This window comes from Semicossyphus pulcher, unplaced genomic scaffold, assembly GCF_022749685.1.
Source record: "Semicossyphus pulcher isolate SPU_LCO1_2020_fin unplaced genomic scaffold, fSemPul1.0.p SCAF_12, whole genome shotgun sequence".
NCBI classification, from domain to species: domain Eukaryota; kingdom Metazoa; phylum Chordata; class Actinopteri; order Labriformes; family Labridae; genus Semicossyphus; species Semicossyphus pulcher.
This window is the reverse complement of record NW_027211626.1, coordinates 8322316-8342583: the sequence shown is the minus strand read 5'-3', so window position 1 is coordinate 8342583 and position 20268 is coordinate 8322316. Positions and strand designations below refer to the sequence as shown.

At 42.7% G+C, this 20268-nt stretch overlaps 1 protein-coding gene across 1 annotated transcript; it reads right to left on the bottom strand.

Annotated features, from left to right (window-relative positions):
• Positions 1-522: 522 nt before the first annotated feature.
• Positions 523-20268, bottom strand: ogdhl (oxoglutarate dehydrogenase L). Its single transcript, XM_069658475.1, has 22 exons — positions 20044-20268; positions 19192-19362; positions 18348-18450; positions 14248-14363; positions 14009-14163; positions 13508-13654; positions 12569-12659; positions 12292-12471; positions 12085-12213; positions 10625-10804; positions 10374-10526; positions 9625-9727; positions 9390-9518; positions 8873-9023; positions 3854-3981; positions 3592-3770; positions 3365-3436; positions 2662-2787; positions 1269-1341; positions 1008-1171; positions 756-910; positions 523-646 (listed from the first exon to the last, which is right to left on the bottom strand). Exons 1-22 carry the CDS (start codon positions 20266-20268, stop codon positions 523-525), a joined length of 3054 nt encoding a protein of 1017 aa, XP_069514576.1.

Below are 20268 nucleotides of genomic sequence, written 5' to 3'. Positions count from 1 at the left end.
TAGGGAAACAACAATAAAAGTACACCAATTTGTTGTTTTCCCTTTTGTGTGTCACAGTTGAGAACAAGTTCTTTTTGCATTCAGGGAATTTACGGCACAGAAGCGAGACTAGTGTGCACGTTTCTTTTTGCCATCTCTCGGCTTGTCATGCTACGTTAAGCATCTCACATCACATTTGCAGCAAACTATGTTACGTCAGGATTAAACATACTATATTTGATTTGTCTCCAAGTCACGGCATAAGAATGATCACTAAGTCTAGTGACCATCTCATCATTGGAAAAATAAAAGTTTGCAGTGTAACCTGATATAAGTCAGTGAGCAGTGCAAACTTTCTTTCATCCTTTTCCCCTTTCATTTATGAGATAAAAATGGTTCAAAATTATGTTTACTCAATATTAGGCTATGCTAAAGATTGTCACAAGGCTACAAGAGTTTTAAAATGTGCCACCTCAAGACTTAATAAAAACACCCCTGTGGTTGAAGACGAAAATGCACCTCTAGCTTGGTTCCAGTTCTCAATTACAAGTCCTTCCCCTGGAAGGCGCTCAGGTTGAAAGCTGTGTCCATGAACCTTTTCAGCTCATTGAGGTGTGTGGACTTGTTCCCTGTGGCAGGAGCAGCAGCAGGGTCCCGTCCTACATACCTGGAAAAACACAAAGGTACAGGAGTTAAAAACGTTTATCAACTCTCTATTGTTCGAGGTTACCTCTGTCATAAAAAAAGTCAGGTGACAAGTGAACAGAAAACCTCACCAGACGGGTTTCTTGTTGGCCACCACTGTGAGGAAACGTGGCCGGACGTAATCATAGTAGCCCATGTTCTTGTGCTCCTCCTGACACCAGATCAGCTCAGCGTTGGCATACTTCTCTGCCTCCACTCTGACCAGGTCAAACGGGAATGGAGAGATCTGAAGGGGAAGTCAAAGAGAGATGACAGAACTGACTCCTCTCATTTCAAAATACACAATGTACGGCATGATCAGACAAAGGAGAGGGATCAAACACCTGTTCAAGTCTGATGATGGCGATATCGCTCTCCAATTTTTGCTGTCTTCTCTCTTTAGCCAGTTCATAGTAGACTTTGCCAGTGCAGAAAATCACCCTCTTCACTCGGGCTGGACTTTGACTCGCTGGACCCTCGTCAGGAATCAGCCTCTTGAATTTCGTGCCTGCAGACGTTGAATATGATTTGTTACCATTTACTGTCCATCAACATTAATGATGACTACTTTTGTCGCATTTTACAGAGATTTAGAAAACGTCCACCTTTGGCGAGGTCATCAAAACTGGACCTTGCATCTGGGTGCCTCAGCAGGGACTTTGGAGTGAAAATGATGAGCTGTGGGAAAAGAAAGACAAAAGTTTCTGTCAGTGACAAACAACAGATTGATTCTATCATCCGTGTCTTCACTGTGCGCTTTGAAAAACTCCAGAGATAAAAGTTTTATATCTTTTCACGCTAATTTGTTGCCACCATATAGCACGCAACATCAGCATTGGGAAAACAAAACATTTCTTTAACAATCAAATAAATAAAACCCTTCCTGCTCAGCCAACCAAGTCCAGACTTTCAGAGTTTTTCACAAAAAACAAACAATATTATCCCCTATTGGCCCCCTCACTAATTTGCTCAGGAAGTAATTTTCTCATGCTTGGCGAAGCATTGCATTTATGTGCGACAGGGGATCAGTTAAGACATTCACTGTGGCTGAAAACTAGGAGACAGAAAAAAAGAGCTGTGCATATACAAAGAAGGAGAAATGCTTTACATCCTAAAAAAGTTTTCTAACTTTGTAGTTCTACGAAGTTAGAAAAGAACTAACAGAATCACATCTGTACTGAAAATGAATTGGAAAAAATGACTTTAAATAATATATATGACCCGCAGGTAAATACAGGGGAAAAAAATATGTTTCAAATCAGTAGGGTATAACAGATCTAAGACTCTGGGAGTTCACCATATTTACACACAGTGGAAAACACACTTACGTTGGGGGGCTTAAATCCTGTTTTAATGTTGTTGTGCTGTTCCAGGTTGAAGGTTGTATAAATTGAGGGTATCACAAAATCTTTTATTATTTCTCCGCGACTAAATTGATCAACAACTGTATAAACAATATGTAGTACAAATCCAGAGGGACATAATTAATTTAAATAACATATTTGATAACTCCTTAATACCAACAGACAATGTTAGCATTCAGCCACTTCCCCACTAATATTACTGTTAGCTAGGAAGTGGCCGAATGCTAAAACTAACTTGTTCTATCTGACAGCAAAGGCATAACTGACAGATGACAGTTATCAAATAGGTTGTTTTATCTTAAAATAACTGGATTTTCATTATTCATTGTGTGTTCAGCTGTGGATCAATCTGGAAGTGTTGAAATGATAATGATTTGTTAGATTTTCTACATTTAGCTAACAAACCTGGAACACATGGTATGACATTAAAATAGCATTTAATCTTCCCACTCTGAGCATGGTATTAGAGGAAAATGGCTGCCGTGTGAGTTTTTTTTACTATGCTTTTAATTGATATGATACATTACTTCAAGCTAATCCACTCAAAATTAAAAATGCAAAATCATGACATGTTGCACACAAACTGGAGTAAAGGAAGCCACTTAAACAGAGTGAACAAGATGCAACACATTACCGGTTTTCTGAAGGGCAGCAGAATCTGCCGTCTGAGCACGTGACAGTAGTTTGCAGGCGTGGAGCAGTTGACCACAATCCAGTTACAGTCGTACAGCTGCTGGACTTCAAAATCTCCATTGAACTCCTACATTAAACAATAAAAAACAAGGTATCATACAGGTTATTGACTGTCAACGAAGATTCATTTTTTTGCAGAAAAAAAGTACAGTTTTTCTGTTGGTTGCGGCCATGTTTTTTTTTCACGACTGGGCAGGAGATGTAGTCAATCAGCGCAACAGTGCACTGTATCTCTCCCCTACGCACACACCAACACGGAACAGAATGTTAATCCTTACTATGCTCCCACTAATAGTTTGATCAATATCCCATTTGAAGATGAATCTGGTAAGCTTTTGCTGATACAGCGGGCTGTGGTTCCCTCCTTAAACGTTCTCTTGTACCACCTCACCCTTGGGACCTGAGTTACTGCTGAATACCAACGCTTAGGGGGCCATAATGAAGAGACTTTTCAGCTTTAGAGAAATTGGCAATCATCACTCACGCCATCACTTAAGTGGTCATGACATCAGCATAGCTAATGAAAGCGAAAGCTATTGGATGTTAAGTGTAGTGCACTTTCTTTGACACATATCCTCAGGTAATGGTGCTCCTCAAATTGGTACCCATTTGAGCCATCATGTAAATTGTAAATGTGAACTTACAGGGAAGTGATCCGGGTCATCTTTGCTCATTTGCAGGAAGCGTTCAGGTCGAGCTGATGAGTGTTCTGGTCCCTGAGAACAGATGCAAAAAAAGGAAGAAACACAGTGTCAAACTTGAAGACGAACCTCACTGAAACATGTTCCACAAATATCCTAATTCATCCGTTTAAACGACACAACTTCTCAGTTTTTAAAGTAGTATAGCCTGGTTTATTTATACTTCTCACCATTCCCTCCATCCCATGTGGCAGCAGGAGGACGATGCCATTGTGGCGCACCCACTTGGCCTGGCCTGGGCTGATGAACTGGTCAATGATACACTGGGCTGTGTTGTTAAAGTCTCCAAACTGGGCCTCCCACAGGATCAGAGCATTCGGACTGGCCATGGCAAAGCCCAGCTCGAAACCTGAAGTCAAAGTCTTCATTACACTGGGCCACAAAATTACCTATTATATCACGTTGTTCAGCTGGAGGGGGCCTCAATCTCACCTAACACTCCATACTCTGATAAGGAGCTGTTGCAGACGGTGTAAGGAGCCTGGTTGTCCCACAGGTGGTTCATGGGAACGCAGATACGTTTATCTACCTCTTGGTCATGTAGAACGTGATGACGGTGACTGCAAAATATACGAGAGACAGAGACAGAGAAAGCTGAAACACTAGAGGCAAGTCAGCATCCTTAATCGAAATGCTAATTTCAAGCAGTTATGATGTATACCACGTTGACCATTTCATTTTAGTGCTTTAGCATGCTAACATTAACACATAAGTCATTATGATTAATTCTCTGTGGATCGTGGCAATCCATCGAGCAAATCAACATAATGACATCTGTCACTTACAGAGCATGTGCATCACATTTAGCTGAAATTAATGGACGAAGTGGAACATAAACAAATCATCCAAACAAACAAGCACACAAATTCAGGAGGCTGTGGCACACGCTGTATGAAAAAATGTTCTCAGCAGGGCTGTAACTTATCATTATTTGCATTATTGATTAGACCTGATTGAAAATTGATTACTATTTTGTTTTTTTTTAGAGGATAATTTTTTGGCTTTTGCCTTTATAAGACAGGACCTCTGAGGAAAGACAGTAAATATGGGAAGGAGAGAGGGGATGACATGCACCAAATGATTGGCAGACCGGGAGCCGAGCCTGCGATCAGTGCATCGAGGGCTGTAGCCTCTGTATATGGGGCGCCTGCTCTGCCAACTGAGCTAAACCAGCGCCCAATATTGATTACTTTTACCTAAAAACCTAAAAACAATAAATTGTCTCTGAAAGGTTAAACAGTACAATAAAATTTCACAATAAATGTCGTTTAAATCAATATGAACACATCTGGGAGGCTGGATCCAGTTGCTGTTTATTATATTTGCTTGATAAATGACATAAATGGGCTGCATGGTGGTGCAGTGGTTAGCGCTGTCGCCTCTCAGCTAGAAGGTTACAAACTCGAATCCTGGTTCTGACAGAGTGGGGCTTTCTGTTGAAAGATGGAGTTTGCATGTTCTTCCCGTGCATGCGTGGATTCTTTCCAGGTACTCCGGCTTCCTCCCACAGTCCGAAGACATGCTCATTAGGTTCATTGGTGACTTTAAATTGCCCGTAGGTGTGAGTGTAAGCAAGAAAAGTTCTCTGTCTCTATGTGTTAGCCCTGTGGACTGACCTCTTGCCCAATGAGAGCTGGGATAGGCTCTAGCCCTCCTCCCCCGTGACCCTGAACAGTATAAGCGGTATAGATAATGGATGGATGGAAATGACACAATTGGCCATTATTAGCCTACAATGAATCCATTGTTTATTATTGTTTTAACAGCTAATCATTTCACCAGAAGTATTTAAAGGACAGAAAATAAATTGTGGTAAAAGAAGAGCTGCAGAACGACATCGCCATGAAAGATTTTCCGGACTCTAAGTGCTCTGAAGTGAAGGAGGTGAAAACAACAGGATTCCTAGAACAACAGGATTTCTTTAAAAGGTTTCTAAATCAGTAGAAGCAGGATAAACACACACAGCCAGACCCCTGTTCCGGCCCATAAAGGCTCTCCATGAAGAGCACTCCTCCTCTCTCCTCAACTTCAGTCAGTATGAAGCCCAACAAGAGTGGATGGGAGCAAAGAGCCGAGCATTAACAAGCTCTGCCAGTCCGCTCGCTCCCAGTGTAGGAATCAGCCTTCACAACCAGCACGATCAGACAATCACTTAAACCCCTTTAACATCACTTTAATGACATCTACACATGCATGCACGCACACACACACACACAGTGCTGGAGGTTATGTAATGGTCAGGCGGAAGAACTGCAGGAAATAACCAGAACCTATTGATTATTGTCTTGAATGTGATTTATTACCTCCTAGAATGTTAGATAATCATGGTCTGAGTCCTTTCTATACACCTGTACAATGACAATAAACTAGGGATGCACGGTATTGGATTTATGCTGATATCCGATATGCCATTATTTCCGTTTTTGCCAATTGCCGATTTCGATAGCAATATATTAGGCACAGGTTTTTTTCCACCTAATTGCTTGGCGGAAGAGGCGTTGTACAGAAGGTCACGTGTGTGATCACTCACGATCCTGAGCGCACCTGAATGCACCATCCCCCCCGAAACACGGCAGTGAGGGAGACATGCCCGGACTTGTTTACTGCATCTACTACGGAGACATCAGTGATCGCTGACGGACTCTTTTTATCGTGTGTGCGTCCATGAATATGTAAGTTAGTTTTGCACTGATGTTTATGCTACACTCTGTTAGCGTCGGCATTGGCCGCGAGTGTATTTTCGGCGTGTTTGATGTTGTTAAGGCCGGTAAAATGACAAGAATGTGAGCTAACTGTTAGCTTTTTAGACGTTTTTGTGACTTTTTAGTCTTTATTTTTATATTGTTGATAACTGCGCAGGCATTGCTCATGCCGAATTAATGTCGTAGCATTAGGTCAAGCTTTTTTAGGGAATCATCGAGCATTTAGGCAGAATTAAAGCGTTATATTGGTGGGAAATATCATCAGAAAAATTCCTTTTCAAGCCATTATCTGCAGATATCGATAACATTCCGATAATATTGTGCATCCCTACAATACACAATTCTATTCTTTTCAATATCATCCATAATTATGGACTAATGAGGGCACATAATGTACTGTATAACCTATATTACAGGATATACACTTTAGGAATGCCTTTGATGAAGGAAAAAATAGACATCCGGCACTAATTGAGGTTACACACATTATTCCACGTTTCTTTTTCTCAATCCAAAAAAGGACCCAAAAACCTCACAATGAGTTCTTTCTGTGGGATTGCCTCATAAACTGTGCGCCTGCTGCTCCTCTTTTTTTTTTTTTTTTTTTCACACACACTTTCCCCTGCCTGGGGGCCCCATTAGTCAGGGAAAGGGGTGCACGGCGCAGCGCATGCAACCCAACCAAACACGACGACTGAATCCATTAGTCGACTCCGTTACGTACATCACAGAAACGCAAGCAGGCTCATTCGACTGTAACATGCCAATATGCTCAGCTCCTAAGAACTATGACGGGAGACAGAGTAGTGGGGGATGAAATAAAGTGTAGGTGGGAGGAGGACAAAAGCTACAAAAGGGTGGTGGTAAAGAGGGTAAACAAAAGCCAACGTATTATGATGAAGACAGCTAACGTTACAATATGGACTCTCACCTGACACAGGAGAGGATTTAATAAACAACAGGTGATACTGAGAAGAAGGCTGTTTGACTGCTGTTATTTCTTTTTCAGCCAGGCAAATGATCCCACTGAAGGGGACAGTGGATCAGCAGACGTAGATGTCAGTGGTAAATGCGAGGCAAAATAAAAAGCCCCGTAGCCTCTGGTTAGTTAGTGTGATGTATGTCGCTGTGAGCTGGAGGGGGGGGAGGCAGGGGCGGGGGGGTTGTTGGCGTCAGTGGAGATGGGCTGGTGGAGAAATGATAGGGGACAGATGAGACAGGCGCAGTGAAAGGGGGAGCTGGTTTTTGTTCATGTGTCACTCGTTCCCTCCATACCATGACAACACCATGTGGGCTTCACAGGTCCCAGGAGACCGCGCTGACGTCTTGTGTCTGTCAGACTCCCTGTGCCGCCCTCCCCACCCCCCTCAATTACTTAATTTACTGTCTTTAGGTGACTGTTCCTTGGTTACTTAGCCTTTACCTCTGGGCAGGCAGGCTGACCTGGCAATAATTTTATTTAGAAATACTGTAGAACATTCAGGGCCACATGAAATTAAGAATTGGTGACATAGTTGAAATAATCATCAAAATATTATTCATTTTAGATACTATATATATGTACAGTATATATCTATGTTGCTTATATTTGGATATTCTATTTTAATTTGCCTCTTTTAACTGCTTTTTTTTTATCCTTCTATATTCTCTCTGCTCTGTTTTACATCTTTGTTCCTCTTGGTTTAAATTTACATTATCTGTACTTTAATACTGTCTTGCTATGTCTGGCCTTGTTTGGGTTTCTGTTGTTGGGTCGTCTTCTGAGTATCCTGTTTTGCTTTGTCAAACCACTTTTATAGTTCTTGTTTTTTACTTAAAAAAAGGTATATACATGCAAAATAACATTGAGCATAAAAAGTGTTTAAAACCAACTGTGCTCTGGAGAAGTATATTACAAAAAGAAGTTTATTTTGTTTATTTCCTATAGTTCATCATTCATTTTGACACAATCTCGGATCCCATTGGCTATAGTCTGACAATGACATAGCTCCTGGAAGCAAGGGCAAACATGTCGGGTATTCCGGTACAGCAGGTGTTTAGCGATCAGGACTTTAAGCCACTACACTGAGCAGAACAGAGCTGCAGAGTGTTCAATAATAAGACTCTGTGGTTGCAGTCGTAGCTCCTACAAGTGTGAGAGCATGATGCAAGAGGGTAAGGATGTATGAAAAAAGAAGTGAGAGAGCATTAAGGTCAAGAAACAAGCTACAGAGATTTTCATTTTAATAAATGTCTGTTAAGTCCCTATCTAGCGCAATGGTGATTGAGCCTATGGCCTCCTGATGAAAGCCTTTGCATTTGCAGTATTACAGACTGGGTGTGACTTTCTTGGAAAAAAATCACAAGTGGTGCCCAGTTAGTGACGCGTTGTCCATCAGCCAGCAGTGGTTGTTCTGCCAGAGAGGGTAGGCGGAGCTAAGCGGCTGCTTTTCCGGTCTCTGCGAGTGTTGCGAGTAAACAGTAATCTGCTATGGCTGAACAAACAAAGGAAAGATCCATGACTACAGATACAACTTCAAAAATAAGTGAAAACCCAAAGAAAAAGAAACAAACTCCACACTCAGATGAAGGAAAATCAAGACTTACAACTGGAGCCAACTGTGGACGACACACATGCAATACTGTCTGGATATCTGGGAAGTGTGCTCTGGCAATTACCGCCATAGGTGCCGCAAAAGAGAACGAAACTGAGATCTTCGAGCTTCATAAAGATCAATAAAGAGTTTTAGTTGTGTTGACATGTACTCACCTAAAGGTGCCCCGCTCCACATCCTGCCCGCTCAGTCTCACATGGATGCCATCTTTCAGAAGGGAACCAAAGGCCATGTACTCTCCCAGAGCCCAGTCCATCTGCCGATTCTTCACCAGGTCAGAGCGACCACGCAGGATACGAGACACACCTGGAGAACACACACAGACAGAGGAGCAAACCAGGTGATGTCTAAGTTTAGCACTGGGGAAGGGAGTGTAAAAAGCAACATCGTGATAGACCTAATTGCTATTGTGTGCACCAAATTAGCTGTGAAGGCTAAACACCTGCTGTTAGGAAAGGATGTGTCTACAGGTGAACTGCTTTAATACACCAAAGATGCCCCCTATAGTCATGAGGTTTATGTGTCATATGGGTTTGTATCATATCACTCAGCAGCATGAATGTTATGTCAGTCTGCAGTATTATGCTCTTCCTTCTCACACAGCATATCAGTATCACCACTATCATCATAATTACCATGACTGTTGCTCCAGCACAAAGCAACTAAACTCACCAGGGTGGATCTTAAAGTCCTCCAGAGGCACTGAGCTGGCTGTCTGTCCAATGTGCTGCAGAACCTCCTCATCCAGTCCTGTGGGGACACAGCCCATGCTCTTGGGCTCTCCCTCCGCTGTGAAGAATTCTACAGAGAGAGAGAGACAGAGCTTCACTTCAGCGTGAACAGAAAGTTAAAAAAAAAAATCAAAAGAAAAACACTGGAAATCCTGACTTGAAATAGGAAGTTTTACCTGGCCAGGGGGAGTCGAGCCAGTGTCGAATGTGTGAAATCTTTTCATCTTTGGAGCTGGTGTATGCCTCCTCACATATCTTGTCATATTTGGCAACTTCTTCCTGCAACCACATTCGGTAATAAGTCAAAGAGACACTGGAAACTGTCACATATTAACTGATGCAGTTTGTTTACATCAATTAAAGAACTACAGCTGACTAACCAAAACTGTGCAGCTGAGAGAGAGAGAGATTTGAGTGGGAGAAAAGTCTCCACCAGCAGTAATGGTTCTCCCTGGCTATAGCACAAATGGAGCTTTTGTAAGCGTCTGAATAGCAGGCCACACGACAGGAAACAAAGTCCATCACAAGCCAGTAAATAGCACACCAGCTTGGTGCTGCACTATTTCCCTGACATGTGCTATAAAAAACAATTCAGAATGGATGTTACAGTCATAGTTTATGTTTTGGATGAAGAACCTGAACCATTCCAATAAATGGCACCAGAATCTGCAGCATACTTCAGCTTCATAGAGCAATATATACTCCACTTGAGGGATGTGAGGGTGTGTGTCTGAACTGAGGCAGTAAATTGAAACTCAAATACAGCAGTGCTGGCACAACATATTCACTCGGAGGCTAGGGTAATATCCAAGTGTGATTTAATGCGCATAGTCCAGCGGACGGTGATACCAAATAAAACAGCGTACAGTAGCAGCTACCAATATACAGGATATTTAACAAGAGCAAACAGCTTTAGATCACAAACCTCAAATTCCTGCAGCGTCACCACCCCCTCAGCGATGAGCTTGTCAGAGTACTTTTTCAGCACATGCTCCTGCCGACGGATCTGTTTGTACATCAGCGGCTGGGTGAACATGGGCTCGTCCATCTCATTGTGGCCAAATCGCCTGTAAGAAACCTGTAAATAGACACAAACACACACACACAGAGGGGATGTCTAAGTGTACTTTTAATTGTGTTTGCCTTTTAATCCATTTAGACTAGGCCGTGACTAACCAGGTCAATGACGACATCCTTGTTGAATGTGGTCCTCCACTCTGCAGCCACCCGGCACACGTACATGACAGCCTCGGGGTCATCCGCATTCACATGGAAGATGGGCGCGTTGACAACCCGAGCCACATCGGTGGGGTAGGGGGAGGAGCGGGCCACTCGGGGGTCTGTAGTGAAGCCGATCTGAGAGGCAAAAATAAGACACCAATACTGATTAAATTTAGAGCCTGAAAAATATCAGAAATGATGTTCAGCACAACAAAATATCCTCCACAAAACATAAATATATTTACGTGTTAAAGAAAAAGTCAATGTTCCTTCACCATTTTTAAAAACAAATTCAATGCATTTTAAGACCTCAACAAATATAATTTAAGACCCCAAAAAACATTGAAACAATTTCTGTGATAGAAAAGAGAATTTATTGAGGCCTACTTTAGAAAATTTTACCTCTCCTTTCTTTTGTTTAGTGCTGAGAATAGTGCCTATTCAATCTTTTTCCAACCATAAACCAATCAGAGAACAGTTTAAGCAAAAAGCTTTTTTTCTGATGATTTACTTCAAAGGCTGCTTTCAGGAATTGTAAACATGTCCATGTGCTCAGTAGTTTCTCCAGGGGAAACGGAATTAAACTTTTAGCTTCTGAAATAATTTGTTGACCTCTTTGATGTGTAGATCAACACAGAACATTGATAACAGTAGATCCTGGCTGATCCTGACGGCCTGTTGGGAGATTTAAATCATCAATGAAGTTACACCGCTGTGCTGCGCGTGTTATTACACACGGTATCTCCCCATGAGACGCACTCATCGTATCTGCTGCTGGGGGATCGCCACAAGTATTTAAGAATGGCGTAAATTTCATCCAGCCACAAATCACGACTGTCCTGTCAACAACTACACAATGTCACGCAACCAGACGTTAACGCGTAAAGCTTGGAAAGGGTCTGAGACATTAGGTCAAACAACTCTGATTGCTTTTATACTCTTTGTTATGGTAATGTCAGGGCTCTACGGGCAAATTTTCCCATCAGCCTTAAATGCACCTTCTGCAAATGTAATACCTACAGCAAAATTATGGTAAAGTTAAGACAATTTATGACCTTAATTTCCCTGATTTTAACTTAAGACCTTTTAAGACTTTTTAAGGAGCTGCGGGAACTCTGTTTAACAGCTAATTTATTTAGCTTTTCTTTACATTTGTACTAGTAAAATTTAAACCACAATATTGAGTAAACAATGATAAATTATGGTCACATCTTTATGATAAATTCTAGCGACAGTTGGCAGGCCACAGCGCATCCTTATTAGTAGTTGCAGAAGCAATAATAGCACAGTTAATTATTGAAGTAAGATCATCAGTATTAGCAGTAGTATTAGTATTATTGTCAACTGTTATAAAATATGCATTATGTTAAAGTGTAAATGTGTCAGCTCACATGTTACAGTGACTCTAGGAATACCTGGTTGTTGACCACCACATGGATCGTACCATGTGTGGTGTAGGAGGGGAGCTCACTCAAGTGGAAAGTCTCATACACAACTCCTTGTCCAGCAAAAGCAGCGTCACCGTGCATCAAGATGGACATCACCTGGAAAAATTCCATAAAGTAACACAATGTATCTACATGAACGACACAAAATGTAAAACAAGCTGGTACACGTGTTACCTTCTTTCCCTGAGTGTCTCCTCTGTAGAACTGCTCCGCTTTGGCCTTGCCCTGAACCACTGGATCCACCGCCTCCAGGTGGGAGGGGTTTGCCATGAGTGACAGCGTGATGTTCTTGTCTGTCTCGCGGTTTATCCTCTCGTGGTACATCCCAAGGTGGTATTTAACATCACCGGAACCCTACAACGCAGAACGGATTATGAAATGCAGCATCAGTTGCATGTTCACATTCCTTTTTGAAACTTTATCACACTGCCATACATTTACAGTTCCTTACCTCATCACTAGCCTCTAACTTGGGGTCAAACTGACAGAAGATCTGATCCAGGTCCTTACGGATCACATTTGCCAAAACATTCAGTCGACCCCTGGAATCAGAGTTTACAAAGTTTACTTTAAATGTGCAAGGGATAATGTATAGTGAGCAGGTTGTTTTTGGGCAATGGAAACCCGACAGGGTGGGCAGGACCCCAACACGAAGCAGAGGGATCTTGTCTCACCCTGAGAGGGTTCTTTTGTCTGTTGACATTTTCCTTTTCATTCACCACCTTTAAACACAGCCGTATCCCGTACTATGTTCCATTTAATGTTTACTTTGTGTGCTGTCTTCAGATTAGCAGTTCTCTCTGTCATAGCTTACAGTTTTTTGTGTCTTTTAACCTTTAGGGCTTGTGTCCACCAACTGTGTTTTTTGCACTGGCAGCGCCTATGTTCAATACAAAACCAGTGCATTTTTCACTGCAGAGTCCTCAGTGCTAGAAACGCCTTCTGCATCAGCTGTTTTTTGTCGCTGTGTCACAGCACTCTCATTTGAAAATAGATTCACTTTTGGAACACCGCCGCGCTCGTCAATGTCACTTCTCCCTCACCTATCAAAATCAAGAAGAGGCGGGACTTCAGATATCAACTTTGTCAACAACAAGTTTATTTTCTCTTTTTTCCCCTCTGTAAACAGACTGACGTCAAATTTACCGGACTTCTTTCGGCGGATTGATTAGTTGAAGTTAGTCCTCTGGATTGTTTGAGTAGAGCTGAATCCCTAGCAACGGTCTGTTCTTCAAAACAACGGTCTGTTACCGAGAAATAACAGACCTCGGAATGTCGTAATTAACCAATCAGAATCAAGTATTTAACACAACCGTTTAATAAAGAAGGACAATATTTAACTGTATGCAGGGAATAAACGGAGAGGTGAGAAGTGTGTGAAACACAGTACCGATGAGGCATCCCCATGATCACGCTGTCGATGCCATCAGCGCTCGATTGGTCGATGATAGTTTTCAGGGCGGGGATGAGCACTTCACAGCCCTCCAGACCAAAACGCTTCTCTGAAGACCACTTTCTGGCCAGGAAGTCCTCAAACCTAGACATAAAGAAAGTTCAAGATATAACAGTATAAACTATACTATGATCGTTAAGAGAGCTTGTACCAAAGCATTTAGCTTATTTATTCCACGAAGTGTGTATGTGTTGAGTGGAATGATAACTCAGCAGCAGCATAGAACAAGCAAGAATAGCATGTAGCATCACTTCCAGGAACCGCATGTAACTTGTGACATTCTTTTTTATGAAAGATGAAAATAAGCTCTTTCTAATGATATGGATGCTCAATAGTTTTGCTTAATTTATGTGCGTCTCAGAGGGGAGCTATAACAAAAATTAGGATACTGTGCTGCCGTAGAAGTGTAAGTCAGAACACGTTTGTTTCATTGCTGACCTGGTGGATCTGATCAGGCGGGCCAGCAGAGTTCTCTTCTCCGCATTAGTGAACTGCAGGATTCCTGGCGTCTCAAATTTCTGACGGATCCACTGACACTGGTTCACATTGTTAATGAACATAAATTCGACCCCTATGTGTCCACAGTAGGATGTCTGAAAACGAGAGACATAACAGCATGGCACAGTGTTAAGGCTTTCCCCCAACATAAGACATATGTATGGACTCACACAAAATACCTCCAGTCTGCGTATGATTTCTCTAAGAGGAAGAGTGGTGTCCCCTCCTCCGATGAAGGTGGTGGGGGGCAGCTGGAAGCTCCTATCCAAGTCAGATTCATCAAGACCATAGAAACCTACAACACCACCAAGTGAGACACAGGTTTTTGTTAGAGTTTGGCGACAGGCTTAAAACATATCCTTCTGTTTGGCCCTGTTAGCTTCCAGGGAGCACAACACTAATGCAATTTAACAAGGCTTAAGAGAGATTGAAACCAAAGAACAATCAAAGCAAATCCTTATTCAAGTGTATTTTTCCTGATATTTTGTGGAAACAGCAGAAATTATAACTTAGCGTAGTATAAAAGGTTTTTAAGATTTGACTGCAGAAATCTGAAAAAAAAAAACATGATGGTATTTGTTTTACTCCATTTTAAATCTAACATCTTAAAGGGGGGGTACTATGCTAATTTCATGCTTCATATTTCCAACTGTGATACCTGTGGAGTCGTTTAGAATAATTTACAGTTAAATAAACTCCTAATTTTTCTCACACTGGTGCTCTGTGCAGGCCCTCATACAGCCTCTGCCTGACTCAGTCAGCTCTGTCCCTTTAAGAAACCCCGCCCCCTACAAGCCCACTTTCTTCTGATTGGCCATGATCGTTTTCCATCAGCCAGCAGTGGTTGGTCTGCCAGAGAGGGTAGGCGGAGCTAAGCGGCTGCTTTTCCGCTCTCTGCAAGTGTTGCGAGTAAACAGTAATCTACTATGGCTGAACAAACAAAGAAAAGATCGATGACTACAGATACAACTTCAAACATAAGTGAAAATCCAAAGAAAAAGAAACAAATTGGACGCTCAGATGAAGCAAACAGTCCGAAAAGGAAATCAAGAGTTACAACCGGAGCCAACCGGGGACGTCACACATGCAACACTGTCTGGATATCTGGGAAGTGTGCTCCCGCAATTACCGTTTATCGCCATAGGTGCCGCCAAAGAGGACGAAACCGAGCTCCTCGAGATTACAACTTTAAGGTTTTAAATTGTTGGTCTGGCAAAACAAGTAATTTGAAGACGTCACCTTGGGCTCTGGCTGGCAATTTTTAAAAACTTCCTGACATTTTATAGACTGATTAATGAATAGATTGAACAAATTATTACAAAATGATTAATTGATCATTAAATAATTGTTGCCTGCAGTCCAAACTGAGACTACAATTTTATTCAAAGGAAGCCTTAATCACTTCTTGGGTTGGACTTTTTTCCCCCCTTTTAATGAGGGGTAGTATCGCTTCCTGCCAATTTAGAGGATGCACTATCAGCAGTGAAGTAACTTACATTTTTAATGACAAGAAAATTAATGTAAGAATAAAATTGATTATGAAATAAAAGTTGTTCGGGATGCTAAGGTGGACAGCAGGACCTGTGGAGATGCAGCATCAGTATCCACGGCTCAACATAAGTTTTTGTGCTGCCAAAGCCCACCTGAGAGAGCTGGTCAAGCTCAACAACTCAGGCAACATAAGAGGAGACAGGTGCAAATCATATTAGGAACACAGCAAAGACAAAGGGGGCCAAGAATAGACTCTTGTACTATCAGCTGACCAAATAAGAGGCCACTGATGCTGTCATTAGCTTTCATTAGGAAGCTATCGCCCTGGTGACGATACATAATGCAACGCTATGTCCTGACACACACTGATCACTGATAACAGCAGCCAACAGAGACAATGTCTCTCGCTCAGTTTGTCTCTCTCTCTCCTCTTTACTAGCTATTACTGTAGGCTTCGATCGCTTTCTGTGGTCATCCTGCAGCTTCTGAATCTCCGCTCGCTAAATGAAATGGAGAATGACAAGAGCTCGGCCGGAGATTAATGACAGCATTAGCCTGACCAACCCGTGTACGGACTGAACAGGGAAAGTGATGTGGCATTTTATACTGAAATACCACTTATACTCCTGGGTCGGATGAGGTGTTTGTATGATGTGTGAACTACACTACAAGTATCCTGAGGTTATTAGAAGGAGGGACTTTAGGGGGAATCTAATCAGCATATATCCAGCCTGTGGGTTGACTCCATATGCTTTCAGTAAGTTCAGTAAGGAGTTATAAACCTCTTGTGTCTGAACTACAAATGTATAATTACTGCAGACCTGCATTTAGACGATGAGCTTGTATGTTTGTATCAGTGTTGAAAGATTAAATGTGGAAACACATTTTATTCCGACATGTATTTTTTAAAATTAAACTGGCTGTTTCACACAGGTCAAATGGACTCTAAGTTTCTGCAACTGCCCAAGCAAATGGAAAACTTTGAAGACAAAGGGCTCAAGATGAAGCTGCGAAGATTAATTGATTAACTGAATCAAAAAAAAAATCTAAAATTTCATCTTTCTTAATATAAGGATTTGCTGCTTTTGTAATTTTCTAAATTAAAAGTCTCAGGTTTAGAACTTTTAATTTGACAAAAGAAGCGACTTGAAGTCACTTTGGGCTCTGATAAATTGCACTGAACACTCTTTAGCACGTTCTGACATTTGATAGACAACTCATTTTTAACTGATTCACTGTAAAATAATCCGCAGGTTAATAGAAAACAAAAATAATCACAAGGTGCAGCCCTAGACTCGAGAAAAAAACCCGACTGAAAATGTAACAATTTAATTTAGCAGATGCTTTAGTCCAAAGTGACGTAGATCTGAGAGTTAAAACAACACAAGCACCGATCAAGACAAAAAGGAACAAAGCCAGTGACAAGTGCGATCAAACACAGGTGCCGACGGGCAGTGCACAGGGCATTCTTTCCTTCAATATATCATCATCAACAAGGTCAATTTAGTCCTCATCATCATCATCATGAAAATCCTAATCAACATCACCAACATCCTCAATGTCATCATCATCAATAGCATCAATATCAATAAGTGCAGAGGTGTTCATGTAAGAGCTGGGTCTTTAGCTTTTGCTTAAAGGTGAAAGGGACCCTGCGGACCGAAAGGAGTTTGGAGATGTCTGTGATGTGCTTGGGATTATACACCGATCAGCCAAAGCATTATGACCGCTGACAGGTGAAGTGAATAACACTGATTATCTCGTTACAGTGGCACCTGGCAGTGGGTGGGATATGTTAGGCAGCAATTGAACATTTTATTCTTGAAGTTGATGTGTTGGAAGCAGGAAAAATGGGCAAGCATAAAGATGTGAGCGACTTTGACAAGGGCCAAGTCATGATAGCTAGACGACTGGGTCAGAGCATCTCCAAAACTGCAGCTCTTGTGGGGTGTTCCCGGTCTGCACGGTGGGGAGCGAAGGCTGGCATGTGTGGGCCGATCCAACAGAAGAGCTACTGTGGCTCAAATTCCTGAAAAGGTTAATGCCGGTTCTGATAGAAAGCAGTTTGTTGAGTATGGGGCTGTGTAGCTGCAGACCGGTTAGGGTGCCAATGCTGATCCCTGTTCACCACTGAAAGTGCCTACAATGGGCATGTGAGCGTCAGAACTGGACTACGGAGTAATGGAAGATTGCCTGGTCTGATCATGTTTCCTTTTACATCATGTGGGTGGACTGGTGCGTGTATCTGGGGAAGACATGGCACCAGGATGCACTATGGGAAGAAGGCAAGCCAATGGAGGCAATGTGATGCTTTGGGCAATGTTCTGCTGGGAAACCTTGGGTCCTGCCGTTCATGTGGATGTTACTTTGACACGCACCACCTACCTAAATATTGTAGCAGACCAAGTACACCCCTTCATGGAAACGGTATTCCCTAATGGCAGAGGTCTCTTTCAGCAGGATAATGCGATCCGGACTGCAAACATGCGAACAACAACAAGTTCAAGGTGTTGACTTGGCCTCCAAATTCCCCAGATCTCGATCCAATCAAGCATCTGTGGGATGTGCTGGACAAACAAGTCTGATCCATGGAGGCCCCACCTCGCAACTTACAGGACTTAAAGGATCTGCTGCTGACGTCTTGGTGCCAGATACCTCAGCACACCTTCAGAGGTCTAGTGGAGTCCATGCCTCGACGGGTCAGGGCGGCAAAAGGGGGACCTACACAATATTAGGCAGGTGGTCTTAATGTTATGGCTGATCGGTGTACACGAGGTGTGAGGCTCACCTAGTTTATCGATGGAGGTGATCAGGTCAGAGGGCACGAAGGAGTCCAGGTCAGCCTCTAGGATTCCCAGAGGGTCTAGCTGGGCGACGTGGTGACCACGAATCTGCACAGAGAGACAGACAGAGATGTGACGGAGGAGGGAGAAATGAAGGTTGACAGAAAGGATAGAAGAAGATTCACCCATCATGGTGTAAAGTTTGAACAGCTTGAGAATCAGCTAACACTCAGTTTTAGGTCGATCTCTCTGAGAAAAGAGCCCCATGGGAGGGCTTTAATGTCTGTATACACACACACTCATTCCCAATAGGATTGCAACAAGCTGGGAATAAAAGTGACGCTTTTGCCAAAAGACAGAATTTAATAAACCCCTCGGATAGTTCCCCGAATTAATTGCAGGGCGAGTGGAAATGTTACCACCTGTTTTGTTTAAGTAGTCTCTTTGATATTTCCATTTTAAAAAGCAGCTGGGGTAAGTAGGTTGGAGTTAATCTGGCAATTTGCATAACCTCGTGCAGTGACAAACAAATCGTATATTCCTTTTAATACAAGGACAGGGAGTATAAACAGCTTTCACTGCCAGTCGCATCTGTTTTGGCGAGTCAAGTGGGTGTTGTTTGATGCATTTTTCACACACATACAAACACACACACACACACACACTTCAAAGATACAAATAGTCTGTTGTGCCTCGAGGTGGATGACATCTTAATTCTGTACACAGCATTAAGATCTGAATGGATGCCCATGAGATGTGATCAATCTTTTAATTTGTAAATAACATAAATCCAAGCTGATGTGTGTGAGTGTGTGTGTCTCACAGCTGGGCAGAGTGAGAGCGGGGTACCTGGTAGGCTCTAATGAGAGTGTGCACAGCCAGGTGGTCCTCCACCACTTTCTGAGCCATGTCTGGTGAGTGGGACAGCACTCGGCCCTGGAGCAGAGCGGAGGGCCGTCTCTCACCTGCCTCACCAGACGGACTGGAGGCCTGGATGTTCCGGAAGAACGCATCCCAAGACTGGAAAACACAGAAAACAGGATAGATCAGTGTAGGCAAGCTGGTTCATCACAGACCGAAACTATTCCTTCTTGAAGTTGTTCCTGTACCGATGCCCTTAAATGGTATCGGGTGCCAGTCAATGCACCGATCTGATACCATAACCAGTTAGCTCCTGTGAAAATAAGCTAGTTTCAGGTAAATGATTGGGTTACAGAAACAAACAATGACAGTGTGGTGTTAGAAGAGAATGTAATGTTGGTTTAAAAGCTAGCAAAATGTCAGCATTCTGTGTTTTTCCACCAAAATTATGCATGTTTTTTTGTCACATTTGTAACGGAGGGATACTCGGTACGAGCAAATACTCATGTCTAGGTATCAGAACCGGTATCTGGTATCGGAACATCTCTATTCCTGCTGCTTACAGGTTTCCAGGCCGGGAGAAGAGAGGACAGTAAAAGGCAGGAGGTGAGTCTAGGACATCGTGGCTACATGCCCAAGACAATTGATCTCTTCCCTTTAGCGTTCCCTAACTGGATGCGTGGAACTGTATGTCAATGCCAACACTGGCAACAGAATTGTAATTTAGCCATTGAAGCAACTCTGTTTCCATGTGTGCTGCACATTGATCCATCTGAAAACCTCCACTTATTACCTTATCTGATATAATATTTATGTAGGATGACATGTGCACACTGTTACCTCATGGACGTTTTTGTGATCCTCCAGCCAGGCAAAGTACATCTCCTCCACATAGCTGGAGCTGCTGGCCGGCACCGAGAGAACAGGCGCAGTCCCGGAGGAGCAGCCTCTCCTGGGATCAACCCAGCTCCTCCTGGCCGGGCTAGATCCACTTCCTCGCAGCCACTGACTCCCCCCGAAACGCCCACCTCTCAGTACACCCGCTAACGCCCGGAACTGACTCAT